This window comes from Bos indicus x Bos taurus, chromosome 22, assembly GCF_003369695.1.
Source record: "Bos indicus x Bos taurus breed Angus x Brahman F1 hybrid chromosome 22, Bos_hybrid_MaternalHap_v2.0, whole genome shotgun sequence".
NCBI lineage: Eukaryota > Metazoa > Chordata > Mammalia > Artiodactyla > Bovidae > Bos > Bos indicus x Bos taurus.
The window spans coordinates 16,078,334-16,096,224 of record NC_040097.1 but is presented as its reverse complement, the minus strand read 5'-3'; the positions used below and the strand labels follow the sequence as shown (position 1 = coordinate 16,096,224).

General features: G+C 39.2%; 1 protein-coding gene across 16 annotated transcripts in view; it reads left to right on the top strand.

Annotated features, from left to right (window-relative positions):
- Window positions 1-17,891, top strand: part of ERC2 (ELKS/RAB6-interacting/CAST family member 2) — a 984,881-nt gene that overhangs the window by 165,711 nt on the left and 801,279 nt on the right. For 11 of the 16 annotated variants that reach the window (XR_003507771.1, XR_003507770.1, XM_027522884.1 and 8 more), the window contains exons 3-4: window positions 15,005-15,028; window positions 15,666-16,082. Coding sequence is in view for 14 of the 16 variants with exons in the window: in XM_027522884.1 (XP_027378685.1) it covers window positions 15,005-15,028; window positions 15,666-16,082 (441 nt within the window). In the remaining 2 variants the exon portion in view is untranslated. The remainder of the gene's footprint in view (window positions 1-15,004; window positions 15,029-15,665; window positions 16,083-17,891) is intronic. The other 5 variants (XM_027522882.1, XM_027522889.1, XM_027522886.1 and 2 more) reach the window with 1 other exon arrangement.

Here is a 17,891-nt window from a genome sequence, read left to right as displayed (position 1 = left end):
GAGTCTCTGCTAAGGAAAACTTTCATTATTAATAATATGTATAAAATTATCCAGATAAAATAACCTCAAATTGATATTATTCATGATTGCTATTGAGGGGTCTTATTTCTCAGCCATGTAGCATATTCTTCCAGTGATGGTATCTGTAAGAGAACCATTCCTTATATCTGTTTTTTCTTCGGCTTTCCCATGATAACATGGATCTCCTGTGACTTACCATTATATTTTCCAGGTTCCTAAGTGACCCCTTTACTCTTGACATGTAGCTCACATTTTTTGGGGGGAAATTCCTGTAAACCCTTTTTAAAGCCCTGAAATTATCAGGTGGAAGAATGCTAAACCTTTTAAAATTCTCTAAAAGATATTCTTTAAGAAGTCCTTTCAGAGAGATGAGTTACTTCATCATGGTTGGACTTAATCATCTGTTCCAACTCCTGAAGTCCTGGAGCCATTGGGGAATGGAGTGTGGTTACGGCAGCTATACTGTCAGTGGTATGTGGTGGAAGGGATGTGCCTGCCAAAGATGTTTGACTCCAGTGTGGAAATCTGGCTCGTGGCAGCTGTTGCACATGTCCTGACACTAATTATGTGGTAACAGGATCCTTCTATAGGTAGGTGACCAAATAAAACTGGTGGCAGGGGACTGGAAGGTACAGACCAGGACAAAACATTCTGCTGTGAGTTTCATACCTGGGCTTTATAGCTACTAGTGCTGACGTCTCTGCTATGACTTTGGGTGAGGAGTGGTCCGGTTTTTTGAGCCTCAGTTTATCCTCCTATAAAATGGAGCAAAAATGATTATTCTAATCCCTTTCATCACCAACATTCTGTATTCTATTATTAGATATTTGTTGTGTTTTAAAAATGTTATACCAACTTGTAGAAAAATCTATAACTGTTCTTTCAGAGTATTTTATTTGATATTGAAAGATTATCATTTGAAGTGGCCAAGCCAGAAATTTCTTCTGGGTTAAAGGTTTTTATTTGTACATGACAAACATAATTTCACACTCCCTATGCGACCCTGCCACTTTACTATTGTTCTTTTCCATTGCCTTTTGGTTTTGTACATTAATAATAATAGCAGCTTTAAAAAGTGATGGCTTCCTGCTGACTGGAGTGGGACTTGCTAAGTATCTGATATGCATTATCTGTGTGTTTCATCATGGTTTTGTGACATGTTTGTATTATTACCACTTTTTTTTTTTTTTAAGTACTTATTTATTTGACTATGCCGGATCTTAGCTGCAGCATGCAGGATCTAATTCCCTGAACAGGAATTAAACCTGGGCCCCCTGCTCTGGGAGCTCAGGGTTTTAGCCACTGGATCATCAGGGATGTCCCTATTAGCTTTTAAAAGAGCTGGAAAGTAAAATTTAGAGAACAGAAGTAACCTGTTAGTGTCACACAGCCCACCAAAGGATGTGGGACCCTATAGCTAACGAGTGATCAGATTGACCCCACAGCTGTGAGTTCCAAAGCTGGAGAAGGACCCAAAACTCTTAGACCTCAAAGATAGGGTTCTTAACTGGGAGTAGTGTTCTTAATCAAGTATCTAGGACTTCGACTGTCGAATTAATTTTTGACTCTATTTCCTTCTGGAAGTCTATACTTCTCTAAGTTAGCTGATCTCTTAATTCATGTCTGTTATTGCATATCAAAAGCTTGAATTGGCATGGTTATGTTTGTACCGTGAAGATCACCAAAGTCTTGTACATAATGCTGTTTAGCACTCTTAACGTTATTCATATTTTGCTTCTTTTTAAAATCTTTACTTATAACAGCAATTGTAATACATTCTTCTTGGGTTCTCTGCCCACCTTTAAACAAGGTTTTTCTTTTGAGTAGCTCCTGATGGGCAGGGTCACCTGCCACAACTGATTGATTCATGGTAGACCCGTGACCCATGCCAGGATCATTTTGTCTTCTGTTGAGTGAATATTTACAGTTTGGAGCTGAGTTGTTGAACCAAGTCACATCTTCTTGCAGAGATTCCTGCTTACTTTTCCCCTTGGTTTTGTTTTCACAGTTTCTGTTTTGATTCAGGGAGATAGCCTGATAGCTTTCTCATACATTCCTTTCTTTAGCTTAAGGTAAAGCCAAATCAATTTCTGTTGCTTGGAACTCAAAGACTGTTAACTAACCTAGCAGTGAGGAGCACATGACAAGTGTCTTAGTCCATTCATGTTGCTAAAAGAAAAATACCATACCTTGGGTGGCTTATAAACAGCAAACATTTATTTCTTACAGTTCTAGAATTTAGGAAGTCCAGGATCAAGGGGAAGACCTGCTCTCTAGTTCATAGGCAGCTGTTTTCTCATTGTGTCCTCACATGGTAGAAGGGGCGAAGAAGCTTTCTGGGACCTCTTTTGTAAGGACATCATTCCCATTGATGAGGTTTCTACTCTGAGGATCTTATCAGGTCCTGAACTTATCTATCACCTGTAAGTACCATCACATTAGAGATTAGGTTTCAACATAAGAATTTTAGGGGGATCTAAACATGCAGTCTTTAGCAGTAGGCATTCAAAAATTTATCTTGGGAAAAATATTTGCAGAAGGTATCCATAATGCTCCCACATCACATCATTTTTAACAGCTTTGAGATATCTCATGTATCAAAAAATTTACCCTTTAAATATATTCAATTTGATTGTTGTTTTTACTATATTCATTTAAAACATTTTCATTACCTCCCCCCAAAATCCCATATTCTTTATAGTCATTCTTTATTCCCTTTTCCCCCAGCAGTGATCATTTTGATGTGTTTTTTTTCTACTTTCTTCTCATCTATTCATTTTACGTTCCTATGGTATATTGGCTATACTTTTATGTATGCGATATGGTACATTCTCTCTATGTATATACATATAATATGTAATATAAAATATATATGTATATATATATAATATTAAAGATCATAAGCATTGTGTGGATACAGTAGTAATCTTACCTTTACACCAGAGAAACAAATGAAGATGTAGGTCTTTGATTCTAGTTCATTGAGAAAATGAAAAAACTTGGAGAGTTTAGTGATTAGGCTACTTATGACCCAGTATATTCACATTTTCTGTGTATACTGTTCAAGATATAGTTTGTAAAAGAAGTCATCTCAGATTTCTCATGGTTTTCCCAGTCACTTAAAATTCCACAAAGAGCACAGACATGCATATGGATATGCTAGTTAAAAGTTTAAGTGAATAAAATAGTTGGATGTAAAGTGTAATATTTGACAGTTTAGATGAGTCTTTAAAGGTTGGCTCAGTTTGTCTTATTTATTTATTTATGGCTCTGCTGGGTCTTTCCTGCTATGTAGGCTTTTGTCTAGGTTGGCGACTGGGGCTACTTTGCAGTTGCAGCGCATGGGCTTCTCATTGGAGTAGCTTCTCCTAATGGCAGCACTTGTTCTAGGGCACTGAGGTTTCAATAGTCCGACATATAGGTTCAGCACTTGTGGCTCCTGGACTCTAGAGCACAGCTCAGTAGTTGTGGTATGTGAGCTTAGTTGCTTCAAAGCATGTGGGTTCTTCTGGGACCAGGGATTGAACCTGTGTCTCCTGCATTGGCAGGCGGATTCTTTACAACTGAGCCACCAGGGAAGCGCCAGATTGTCTTTCAAACAGCAATAACAGACATAATAGTACAGAATTAAAATTCGGATATTATGTATCACTTAAAAATAAACAGTGTATATGATAATATTATATAATATATAATATTTATAATATAGTAATCTATTTTGTTTTAAATATATATTACTTATATTTAAGTCATAATATATTATACATATTACAATAAAATATATGTTTATTTATATTTAACCTGGGAGGATTTCTTTTTCTTTTTAATTTACAAAATTTATTTGTTGGGCTGTATTGGGTTTTAGTTCTGGCATCAGAGATCTAGTTCCCTGATCAGGGATTGAACCCAGGCCCCCTGCATTGGAAGTATAGAATCTTAGCCACTGGACCACCAGGGAAGTCCCAGGATTTCTTTTTTTGACTTGGAAAGGAAGGTTAGTGTATATGCCTGTCAGCACATAGTTCAATTACAGTTGAAGGAATGAATAACCCTGTTTGCCTATTTCATCTAGTATTGTATTAAGGGACACTACTCATAGTTTACTCAGATTTTATTAATCACACGAACTGACTTTTCAGTGTGCTCCTTAACACTATATTACAGTACTATTTTCATGATATTTTCCTTCCTCACCTTTCAATTACCATATAATTATTTTTAATAGGGCTAAAGCTTTTTTTTTTCAAGTCCAGAAAAGTGCTTCTCAAGGCTTTATGCACCTACAAATTACCTGGTAGTCTTGTTAAAATGCAGATTGTGATTCTGCAGGTCTGAGTGAGACCTGAGATTCCACCTTTCTTACATGATTTCAGGAGATGCTGTTGCTGCTGGTCCAGTGGTCACATTCTGAGCAGCATGGAGGTCAGCTCCCCCTGCCTCTTCATAGGCAGTGACTCGAGAAGCAGAGAGAAGCAGGAGAGTACTTAGGAAGAATCTCTCCTCATGCTATTCTCCAAGAATAGCAAAAGAGATAAGAAAGCCTTCCTCAGTGATCAATGCAAAGAAATAGAGGAAAACAACAGAATGGGAAAGACTAGAGCTCTCTTTAAGAAAATTAGAGATACCAAGGGAACATTTCATGTAAACATGGGCACAATAAAGGACAGAAATGGTATGGACCTGACAGAAGCAGAAGAGATTAAGAAGAGGTAGCAAGAATACACAGAAGAACTATGCAAAAAAGATCTTCATGACCCAGAAAATCACGATGGTGTGAGCACTCACCTAGAGCCAGACATCCTGAGATGCAAAGTCAAGTGGGCCTTAGGAAGCATCACTACACACAAAGCTAGTGGAGGTGATGGAATTCCAGTTGAGCTATTTCAAATCCTAAAAGATGATGCTGTGAAAGTGCTGCACTTAACATGCCAGCCAATTTGTAAAACTCAGCAGTGGCCAGAGGACTGGAAAAGGTCAATTTTCATTCCAATCCCAAAGAAAGGCAATGCCAGCCAAAGAATGTTCAAATTACTGCACAGTTGCACTCATCTCACATGCTAGCAAATTAATGCTCAAAATTTTCCAAGCCAGGCTTCAACAGTATGTGAACTGTGAATTTCCAGATGTTCAAGCTGGATTTAGAAAAGGCAGAGGAACCAGAGATCAAATTGCCAACATCCACTGGCTCATCAAAAAAGCAAGAGAGTTCCAGAAAAACATCTGCTTTTGCTTTATTGACTGTGCCAAAGCCTTTGACTGTGTGGATCACAATAAACTGTGGAAAATTCTGAAAGAAATGGGAATACCACACCACCTGACCTGCCTCCTGAGAAATCTGTTTGCAGGTCAAGAAGCAACAGTTAGAACTGGACACAGAACAACAGACTGGTTCCAAATCGGGAAAGGAGTACGTCAAGGCTGTATTAAGTCACCCTGCTTATTTAACTTTTATGCAGAGTACATGATGAGAAACGCTAGGCTGGAAGAAGCACAAGCTGGAATCAAGATTGCCAGGAGAAATATCCATGACCTCAGATATGCAGATGACACCATCCTTATGGCAGAAAGTGAAGAAGAACTAAAGAGCCTCTTGATGAAAGTAAAAGAGGAGAGTGAAAAAGTTGGCTTAAAGCTCAACATTCAGAAAATTAAGATCATGGCATCCGGTCCTATCACTTCGTGGCAAATAGATGTGGAAACGGTGGCTAGCTTTATGTTTTTGGGCTCCAAAATCACTGCAGATGGTGATTGCAGCCATGAAATTAAAAGATGCTTACTCCTTGGAAGGAAAGTTATGACCAACCTAGACAGCATATTAAAAAGCAGAGACATTCCTTTGCCAACAAAGGTCCGTTTAGTCAAGGCTATGGTAATAGTCATGTATGGATGTGAGAGTTGGACTATAGAAAGCTGAGCACTGAAGAATTGATGCTTTTGAACTGTGGTGTTGGAGAAGACTCTTGAGAGTCCCTTGGACTGCAAGGAGATCCAACCAGTCCATCCTAAAGGAGATCAGTCCTGGGTGTTCATTGGAAGGACTGATGCTGAAGCTGAAACTCCAATACTTTGGCCAGCTGATGTGAAGAACTGACTCATTTGAAAAGATCTGATGATGGGAAAGATTGAAGGTGGGAGCAGAAGGAGTTGACAGAGGATGAGATGGTTGGATGGCATCACTGACTCTATGGACGTGAGTTTGAGTAAGCTCCAGGAGTTTTTGATGGACAGGGAAGCCTGGTGTGCTGCAGTCCATGGGGTTGCAAAGAGTTGAACACGACTGAATGATTGAACTGAACTGAATTCCTTATGAAAACTTGAATAGCAAGGGCTAGAGTTTGAGCAAACATGTTGGTTAGAGTTCGGAAAAATCAGTAGTTCAAGGCCTGCCACCCAACTTTTTACATTGATATTAATCTAAGTTCTCTTACTTGTATTAAAAATACTTATATGGAAAGCAGTATTGTTAAATGGACATGTTGGGAAGTGAAAGGGAAGTGACAGGGAAGGAAATTGCAGTAAAGATTTTAAAATGCCATTTACAGTAAAGATTTGCTAAGTAATTAAAATGAAATAACTATTCCGTAACTGCATGTGGCAGTGGCTGTTAATATTAATATTAATCAATTAATAATTAATTAATTAATATAATAATTGGAAACGTTCCAATTTTAACCATCATTTTTATGATTACATGTTTGGGATTACTTCTGTAAACACATTAAAAAAATATCTATGTCTTATACTTCTGTTTTTTGTTTTTTTTTTTTTACCTGTAACAAGTTGAACAGTGTCAGGGTCAGGGGTGCCACTTTCCTTTAGTTGCTTGTATATTACTGGGTAACAGGGAACGAACCCTGACCTTCGAAATAGAAACAGTTATTTCCTAAAGCCCCTTTGCAGGGTTATTTATAGATAAGTTGATGGGAAATCACTTTTATCCATCTTTGAGTTGGTCTTAAAACAACTGTTTCCTGTTTTCCCTTATATAAAAAATGCCATAGTAGTTAGCATTTTGTTTCTCACTGTTACATGTATTCAATGGTCAAACATTTATGTTTATTCATTTCTTTTCCCTGTCCAAATGAGAGGAGGAAGGAGAGACATTTCAATTCTGGGCCTCTAGCCACCACCACAGTCTCCACAGCAATGAAAACAATGAACGTTTATTGAGCCCTCATTATGTGCCAGGCCCTGTGCTTCGTGCTTTGTGGGAACTTGTTTACTTGATGAACATCTCTTGTTGTCTTTGTATGAATTCTGTAAGTCAGTTATGATGATTATTTCTTGTTTATGGATGAATCATTTGCTCACAATACTTAAGTAACTTGTCCAAGGTAACATAGGCTGTCATGGGTAGCTGCAGAATTCAAAACCCAGCTCATCACCACTGCTCTTGGAAGCCCAGGCAAGTCTGGTGATTTTCTCCAATCATGTAATTGATAAGTAGGAAAGCTGGAATTAGAACTTTAATCCTAGCTCTCAGCTCAGTACAATATTCCAGTATTGTGCCACCTACTAGTATTGGCCTGTAATGAAAACCAGAACTCCTTCTTGCTTACAAAAGCAACTGCCAAGAGGGCTTTCCCATGTATACTGTTCTTAATATGATCAATCTTGGCAAAATGTCACATGTTATCAACCAGAGTGGGTTCTGCAGTTATCACTGACAGTGCATCTGTGTGAGAATCCCAGGATACTGGTACTTTGGTGCTTAAAAAAGTCGCCTATCAGTATTCTCTATTAGCTATGTGCCTCTTCTACCCTAAAGGAGAACGCTGAGATCATATGTCTAAATATTAATTTTTTATACTCTTTTCAATAGCTCACCTCTTCCACAGCACACTGGGGCCACATGTTTTCAGCCAGTGCCTGCTGTTTGTCTTTTCACACACATGACACAGCCTGTGGAAGGTTTGCAGCTACAAGGAGTACTGCACATCCTGCACACAGGATTATGGAAAAAGGGATCAGAGAACCTGCCCTTATTATATGATTAGAGACAAACTGGAAAATGATAAATAGGAAAATAAAGTCACAGGATAAGTAGAGCAGGCCAAGTTGTCTGCAAAGAGATTCTGTTTTCTTTGAAAGAGTTATGTTAAGCCCTTTCTTGAGAAGGAGTAAGGATTTATTAAAAAAAAAATTCAAGACTTTTGGATATAAGCCAATTCATATTTTTATAAAGCTCAGAGACGGTTTTCATAGCAGTGAAACTCTAAACTGCTTTATAGTCCAAAACTTTATCATTTTTTGCTTTTTCCCCATAGTGTGGAAAAGAGCTTAAGGTCACAAATTTTTTCAAATCTGCCAGGAACTCATATTTTCCATGTTTGGGGATAAGACACAGTAGATTCTAAACATCTGGCTGGGCCCTACTTAAATAATTGTGTGTTCCATGCACATCACACATATATAATTATGCTTTCATTCTATTTACCTTTTTTGTGTTTTAGATATTCTGAAATCTGGATTAGATTCTGACTCCAGTAGCTATTGGAAGTCACTCTCCTAAACATTGGCTAAAGCAAAGTATATTTTCTCCCCTTTTCCATATAAACTCAAGTATGGCTTAGTTTCTTATTTTTCATTGTTCTCCTTTTTTCAAAATTAAGTGAGCCTGTAAGAATTGTGTAAAATGAAGTTCTATAGTATTTTTAGAGCAGGGGAGACTTTCGAATTGGCTGGAGGAAACCTCAATTTTAGACTCTGGCCCATGTTTGCTAATGATGTGATTGCAATAAAATCCCTTAAACCAGCTCAATTTATTCTCTTGTGAAGTGGACATAGTTCTGGCAGCTTTGGAGCAGTATTGTCAGACAAGTGAGCTGGTGGACGTGAGGAATTTTGAGTTTTGGGAGAGAGAACAGGACAGAGTAATCTGGAGGTCAAGAATATTCTTCCTACTTCTCCAACCAGCACTACCTCCCCTTCCTGCCCCCACCCACCCCATTCCCAGCCTAACTACAGCAAACCAAAGAAAAATGGAAACTATTCTCCCTCACATTGTTCTCCTGTGCTGATTGTTGGGTGAACAATTTCCTTTTTGGTCCTCTCATCTTCTTTCCATATTTTACTCACTATGTGTTGGGTACCTATTATGTACTAGAGTTGAGGGTATAATACAGATTTGTCCCAGAACCTGCCCTTGAGGAGCTCACTTTATCTCTCTTTAAATCTCTCTTCTTCTTGGCAATTTCCCTTGCCTTTTTGTGAGCACAGTGATGCTTTGAAAGATATATTTTGCTTTTATCTGACTGTTGAGTACTAGAAGGTTGTATCAGAAAATAAGCGTGCCATAACACCAGAAGCAGAAATCCTTATGACCTACTCTATTGTCTGTGACTTGAAATCAAGTGCACAAGCTCATCTCTTTGGTTCCCATTCCATTTATCTGTGTTTAATGGCCAGACCAAAGATTTTAAGCTTTTTTCCTTCTGTGTACTGGATTTGGGGTTAGCCTTTCAGTTCAGTTGCTCAGTTGTGTCCGACTCTTTGCGACCCCATGGACTGCAGCCCACCAGGCTTCCCTGTCCATCACCAACTCCCGAAGCTTGTTCAAACTCATGTCCATTGAGTTGGTGATGCCATCCATCCATCTCATCCTGTGTTGTCCCCTTCTCCTCCTGCCTTCAGTCTTTTCCAGTGAGTCAGTAAAGGGGTTAGCGTTTACTATCCAGGATAGAGTTCAAAGTATGTAATTAAGTGTGGGGAGAAAAGGTTGAAAAGAACTGGGTTAAAGGCCAGGTATCAGGGTAAATATGATGCATTCTGTTTGGACTCCTAGCAGAGTGACTGCAGAGAGAAGCCTGGATGTCTCTTGTCACAGCTGCTTTACTTTCTTTGATGTCCTCAGTGGTCAGCTGTGGATAGGGAGTTTGCCTTCTTAGCTTTGATTCTTTGAGGACAACTGGAGGGTGATCCCACAATCAGGGTGGAGAGTAAAAAGCTTTCTGAATACTCATCCAACCATAGACTCACTTCTGTGCTTGAAGAGAATTAGCTATTTTGCCACCTATTATACTTGTGTTATAAGTGCCAGGTTGATAGAAATTTGATTGGCACCCAGGAATGAGGTTGGATCACCTGGCAATGTCCCATTCCCATGCAGGTGGATATTGGAAGGGCTTCTCTCTCCTAATATGCAGTCAAATAGAAGCAGCAGGAAAAGTGGTTGAGGCTTTGTGGAGTTGACACCACAGTGATGACTGATAAATTCCAAAGAGATGGCTCCTGGGCACATCCTAATGAGTTGCTGGTTTATAGTTCCCTGATGTAGGTTACAAACTGAAATGAATGCCTTTGATTATTGATCCAGTGAGATTTAAATGTGCTTTCATGGTTGAGAAGTGGGAGATGATTCAATGTGAAAGAATAGAGTATTTATACAAGAGGGGAGATTGAAAACTGTGCTTTTTTTTTTTTTTAATTTTTAACTCTTAGAGCTTCCCTGGTGCCTCAGTGGTCAAGAATCTGTCTGCCAATGCAGGAGACATGAGTTCAATCCCTGGTCCAGGAAGATCCCTGGGGGAAAAAATGGCAACCCATTCCAGTGTTCTTGCCTGGAAAATTCCTTGGACACAAGAGCCTGGCAGGCTAGGGTCGATGGGGTCACAAAGAGTCAGACACTGCTGAGCAACTGAATAACAACAAAAAAGTGTTGTATCAAAGCCCCTTTGAAAAAGTGCTTTGGCTTTGCTAGAGTTTTCACTTGTATTCATGTATTTGATCTTTTGGAAAGGTTTTTTTTTTTTTTTTTTTTTTTTAAACTGAACTTGTCTTCAGTGGAGGAGACCAGGGTTCGATCCTTGGGTCAGGAAGATCCCCTGGAGAAGGGGATGGCAACCCACTCCAGTATTATTGCCTGGAGAATTCCATGGACAGTCCATGGGGTTGCAGAGTTGGGCAGGACTGAGTGACTAACACCTCATCTCTAATTGCTTCATAGTAGTCATTACTAATTGTAAGATCTTAGAAATGAGGTCTCAGTAAGTTATCCTTGGAGTGTCCGGTGCTGTTTAACTATTGGATAGGGTCAGATAATGTAGAAGTCAAATGATTTAGGTCGTCTCTCATCCTCCCTATAAGAGACACCACTGCTATTTTCTCAGTTGTCAAACTGGAGAACCACCTCCTTTTGGTCTGATCTTAGGGTTGTTAGAGGATGGAGTCCAGGATCCTAGAAACCAAGATTCTGGCTTTTGCAGTATGTTTGTGTGCTCTTGGGCCTTTCATTTAACCTGTGTGGATCTGATTTTCTCATTTGTAAGATGAAGTTAACAAGCTAATCTTTAAGGCCTCTGTGAGCTCTAAGAATTCTGATTCCATGCCATCAGGATGTCAGATGGATTCATCTTTCAGAGTGTGGGTTTTTGTGCTTTTGTCACAGCAGCATACCCTAGCCTATATATATATATATATATATATATGTAATTATGATTGATTATCGTTGTACAGCAGAAACCAACACAAACTTGTAAAGCAATTTTCCACCTATTAAAAATAAACTTTTAAAAAAGAGAATAAAAACTAAATGAAAAATAGATTTGAGACATTTTTAAACACTGAAATATAGATTATCAGATTGTGTTTTGTCAATGCTGAAGTCATTCAGTGACTAATAAAATGATTACCTGGAAAGTAAATTTTCTTAATGTACAACCTGGAGATATCCATTGGGACAACCTCAGAGTGAGGAATTGCTTGGTTAGAGTGGCTACGTTTTATTTTGAGAATTGTTATAGCGGTCATAATTGCCTGCCTTGTCTGCTCTCACCACTCCTGCCCCTGCTCCCTTTTCTTTTTTCAGCCATCCTGAAGTGTATTTGGGCTTCCCCGATAGCTCAGATGATAAAGAATCCGCCTGCAATGTAGGAGACCTGGGTTCAATCCCTGGGTTGGGAAGACCCCCTGGAGAAGTATCTATACCGGTTCAGAGTTCAGGTAGTATACTGGTTCATGCAAGATGTTGGGGTCAGACTTCCAGGTGGATGAACACCTGACTGGCGCTTACCTAGCTGGGTAGCTTAGTGCAGGTTACTTAACCACTTTGTGTCTCATGTTGTCATTCATTAAATGCCCTGTCTCACTGGGTGTTTGTGAAGATGAAAAATGCTTAGAATGGTACCTGGACTATGGAAGGGCTATAAAGGTTTTTGCCATTACTCTTCCTTAATAGGTCTGGTCTGTCTTTGCCTCTGGGCTTTTATACTTTCTCCGCTCTTTCCTTCATTCTTCCCAGGATTGGCTTTCATTTATTTTTCAAGACATAGCTCAGTGGTACCTCTTAGTGTGGGTAGCTCTTGTGTTTTCTTACATTTCTCTAGCCTGGGTTACACCCTCTCTGCATTTCTAGCCAACCTGGCTGTGACTTCTGTCATATTGCTGCTATTAGTTTATGTGTCCACATGGATTGGGAGCAAGGACCACTTCTTTTTCTTTGTTTTCTCTCTTTTTCTTTTTTGGATATTTCATGGGTATGAGGAAGACACTGGGTAAATGCATATTGAATGGATAAATGGATTGATTTTTCCCCCTTCATTCCTCTCTCCTTCTTATTCTTCTTTGCTACTTTTCTTGTCTACTACACTTCCTTTCTCCCTTCATTCTCAAGCCTGGCACTTGATGCATTACCTTAGTTATTCCTCACAGGAACTCTGAGGTAAGCATTGTGATTAGTCCCATTTTGCAGGTTTGGAAGCAAAGGATCTGGGCACTAGACAACTTGCCCATCCAAAGGGGCAGCAGCCTTAACAGGGTTGTCTTCCAGTGCTGCTGTCTTTGCCCAAAGCATTTTGGCATTTTTTGGAATTCCCTTCTGACTAGTTTATGAACTACATAAGAAAACTAACCTTGTTTTGGTCACTCTCAGAAAAGATAATTTCTGGTATGATCATCATGATTCATTGTATTTGTCTCCAAGTAAACTTTGGTCATTCCAGAAATCCAAGCCACTTTAAGAGGACAAAGATTTGCCCTTGTTAGGAATGTTTATTTAAATGGCTTGAAGACAGTTGCGTACTGTCCAGGGGCTTGGCGGCAGCCACATCAACGGGCCGAACACTGTCGATACTCCTGTGTGCTTTGTTTTGGTGTGCTTTAGGGCTGGTGGGCTGGTGGAGGAAGGTCACATTACCTTGTGGTCCCACTTCACGTTTTTTATGACAGCTTTATTGAGATATGATTTATGTACCATGCAGTTCATCCATCTAATATGTAAAATTCATTGGTTTTTAGTATATTCACAAAGTTGTTCAACCAAACGGCTAATTCCAGAACATTTTCATCACCCCTAAAAGAAACACCCTTCAAAAACAAACATCTTTCAAGGGCTGATTTTCATCACCCCCCAAGAAGACATACTACTTTAATAGACATCCTTCATCTCCCCCACAATCTCGCCTGACAATCACCAATTTGTTTTCTGTCAATGGATTTGCTTATTATGGATATTTCCTGTCAGTGTAATCATGTGACGTGTAATTTTATAACTGGCTTCTTTCATGTGGCATATTGTTTTTAAGATTCATCCATGTTACAGTGTCCACCAGTACTTCATACTTTATACGGCTAAATACTCCATTTTATGCATATACCACATTTTATATACTCATTCATCAATTGACTGATATTTAGGTTGTTTTCCACTTTTTGGCTACTATGAATAATGGTGCTAGGAATATTTGTGTATAAATTGACCATTGAATGGATAAATACCATGTAGTATGTCCCTATGTTGGAATAATGTTCATCTATCAAATGTAGCATGATATATGCTACAACATGGATGAACCTTGAAAACAGGATGATCCCACTGGTGTGGAATGCCCAGAATAGGCACAACCATAGAGGCAGAAAGTATTGGTGGTTGCTAGGGCCTGAGGATGGGGAGGAAGATGGGGAGTGACTTCTAAAGGGTATAGAATTTCTTTTGGGGATGATGAAAATGTTCTAAAATTTATTTGTTTATGGTTGTACAACTTTGTAACTGTACTAAAAAGCACTGAAATGTAATTTTACTTTACAGGGGTGAGTTATATTTTTTTAAAATTTATAATTACTGTCATTAAATACATACCAGTTGCTTACTCTGCATTTGTTACCCTGGGAGATGCTGTGACATACAAATGAGACAGTAGGCAGGAATCTCTCATTGGATGTTTCCAAGTAAAAAGTTGACCTGGATACCAATAAAGAGTTTGATAAACGCATCACTTGGTGCTAGTTTCTGGGTACAGGCCCCACTCAGAAAAATCTCAACCTCTCTGGATATCAGCTATGGGAATGCAGAAGGATTTCCCAATGTGGACTCCTCCAGTATTTATGTAACTTAGTCATGTTATTTTATTATCCCTGCCTTATAATACTGTGAATTCCCTGTAGGCAGGACCTATGCCTTGCATTCATATTGATTTCCATGTTTAACGCTGTGTCTAGTCTGTATCAGGAGAATGCGTTTGGTGAGTGGATGAGTGACTGTGTTTTGGAAGTCCCTGGGTTACTTCCTAGGACAAAAATGCCTTCAGCTTATGGCTGCCTGGTCTGATCAGTCTGAGGCTGCCCCTCTTGGGAAAGTGTTGCTGAATTCACCGCCTGTCTTCATGCAATTTTGTTTCTCTGGCACTTCCACTCTGATTTTGGTTAAAATGGTGACATGGGATGATCCGTGGGTAGCTCTGGAGTGTTGTGCTTTCCTCTCTGGTAATAGAAACCAAGATACTGGGTTCCTGGGTCAGTGAGATTTAGGAAAATTAGAGGTGGAATAAGCCTCATTTTTTCCTTTTTTAAAATCATGTTTATCAAGCATCAGTGCTATAAATTCTATGTAGCTTATGGGTCTTAATAAGAAACTGATTTTCTTTTTTTCTTCTCTGTGAAGGTACTTTATGTTGATTAAGTTCTTTCTGTTAAATATCCTTTGCTTGCCCTGGACTTTTCTTTGTGTTGATTTTTGCTTCATTTTTCTTTCGTTTCTCATGCTGTTCAGTTACTGGATGCCAGAAGAACCAAGGTTTGTCCACTCTTTGCCGCTCGTTTGTTTGCTCTGTACAGCCTCACCTCCTTGTGTGTTTGAGTGTGTCTGTCTGTCTGTATTTGTCCCCTTTTGCTTGCAGATGCAGTAATCCTGTTTACTAAACCTGTTCACAGCTTTATTTGTAAAAATAAAGTCCTTGTTTATGTCTACTTGTAGTGGATGCAATCATTTTTATTTTTAAATGGACATACACTTACCACAGAAAGTGATGGATAGTAGAATAAAGAAACCTTAGGAAACAAGGAATACTGAGTCTGGAGCATTGTGGGTGTAAAGAAGGTGTGCTTGTGAAAGTTTCCCTCTAACCTTTCCACTCCTAAATTAAAACTCTGTAGATGTGTAATTTACCTTGTAACTGACACTAATACACCGTTTCTGTGTATGTGTACCTTTCTCTTAAGACATTCAGAAAGCATCATTGAATTAACTCCCCTTCTCCATGTGCTGTCCCTTGCTTCTGAAGTCACCTTGGAGAACCTAACAGCTGGCCCCTCTGGACCTCATGATTAACATTCCATCTTCATAGTGTGATAGCAGCAAATAGCATTTGGCATGTTCATTGACTTTTTTCCCCCCTTCTTTCTCCTCTCTTGCTCCGTCTTTCTCATCATAGCACCTTCAATTGACAATCCAGGCCCTTCAAGATGAGCTGCGAACCCAGAGAGACCTCAACCACCTCCTGCAGCAAGAGAGTGGCAACCGAGGAGCAGAGCACTTCACCATCGAACTGACGGAGGAGAACTTCCGGCGGCTCCAAGCTGAGCATGACAGGCAGGCTAAGGAGCTGTTCCTGTTGAGGAAGACCTTGGAGGAAATGGAGCTGAGAATTGAAACGCAGAAACAGACCCTCAATGCCCGAGACGAGTCAATTAAAAAGCTTCTTGAGATGTTGCAGAGTAAAGGTTTGCCGTCCAAAAGTCTTGAGGATGACAATGAACGGACACGTCGGATGGCAGAGGCTGAGTCTCAAGTCAGCCACTTGGAAGTGATTTTAGACCAGAAAGAGAAGGAAAACATACATCTTAGAGAGGTAAGGACATTCAGTTTATTTCTCTAAAGTTATATTTTACAAGTTAAAATATGTTAAATATGTTACCAAGTTATTATCACAGGTTGGACATTATCTATAGCCTTGACAAAATTCCCCTTGTCATCTGTTTTATAACCTTCCTGTCTACTTATCACCTTTAAACTGGAATTTGGCATTAGTCTTTTTTTTTTTTTTCCTCTGCCCACCACACGTGTGTTCCATTATTATTCAACACGTATTCAGGATCCAAGTGTGTGCAGCACACATCAACTCTAAGGTCGTTTACAGTTGCTTTCCTACAGATGGCCATTGTTTCAGGGTCTTTTAAATATAGTACTGTTTAAGTTTTAGATATTTATTAAATATCCTCTTTTTAAAGGAGCAAAATGAATAGGTGATTAGCAAAACAATGAACTTAAATGCTTCATAGCTAAATTTGGTGTGGGATTGTTAGAAAGTAAAGCCTAAGGATATTTCTGGAAACAATGGAAAAATGTGCAGACCAATTTTGAACATTTAGATAATCTTTGCCTACATTTACATTCATGTAGGACAGAGTGTTCCTGGTTTTCTGAGTGTGCATTTTGCACTTGGTGAATTAAATCATTTGAAGTTTCTCAGAGGCAGCCTCGCTGGCTTGCCACTACCATTGAATATTGGGATGCTCAGATATCTGAGAATATGCAGTTGGATAGATCTTAGAAAGAATGTGGGTGACCTCCAAGGTTTGGCATTTTTATAGCAGTTCCTTGCTACTGTGGTGGATGTGAATCTCAAAAGTACCGTGTAGGGAAAATAAAATGCTGTGACAGACACAGATCTCACAGAAAACAGGAAGCAGTGAAATGGCATTAAGTATATTTTCAAAATATTCTGCAGCCATAAATAAAAATTCAAAAAGACGTTTGTTTTCAGACCAAACTAGATTTTTTGGCATTATGTACCTTTTTGGATGGGCAGTCCTTCCAGTGAGTCATTTGTTTGATTGCTCAGAAAGCATGGCTTTCATGTTGGGACTTGGTATTGCAGCTGCTCCCAGTGGTTTTCTCTGATATTAGATTGTATTTGCTTACAACATTTGAGTAGACTTTTGTGTCTTTGGATTTAATATCCTCCATGCTTACTCTCCTTGGTTTTGTTCTCATGAGACCCTGTCTACATGTTTGGGAAGTCAGATTGCTTGGCTTCACATTAGATACTTAAAGATATGTTTTGTTGGGCCTGGTCTTCCCATTCCTATTCCAAGAGTGTGAACGTGGTGGGAAGACTTCTAAGATGGCCACTATATCCATACCTATTGGAATTCATATATTTATGTAATCTCCTCCCTTTGAGTTTAGGCTGAACCTAGTGACTTGATCCTGAATGATAGAATGACAAAGGTAGTGGGATGCCAATATTGCTTCTGTGACTAGATTACTAGTAATTACTAGATTAATAGATTACTAGTAAGACTGTCCCTTCCATGTTGTTCATACAGTCTGTTGCCATCTCATCTGGCATGCTTTGAAGCAAGTTGCCATGTGGCAGAGGCTTGTGTGGTAAGGAACCTCCAGGTAGTCTCCAGCTGACACTCAGTAAGGAATTGAGACCCTCACTCGAACAGCCACAAAGAACTGAGAACTGCCAACCATCACTTAGTAAGCTTGGAAGTGGATCTTTTCCAGTTGATTCTTTCAATGAGATAACAGTTTCTAGGCTGACAAGTTGATTGCAGCTTTCTGAGAGATTCAGCTGAGATGTGCTCAAATTCCTGTTCCACATAAACTGTGAGATAATAAATGTATGTTTTTAAGCTGCTGAATTTTG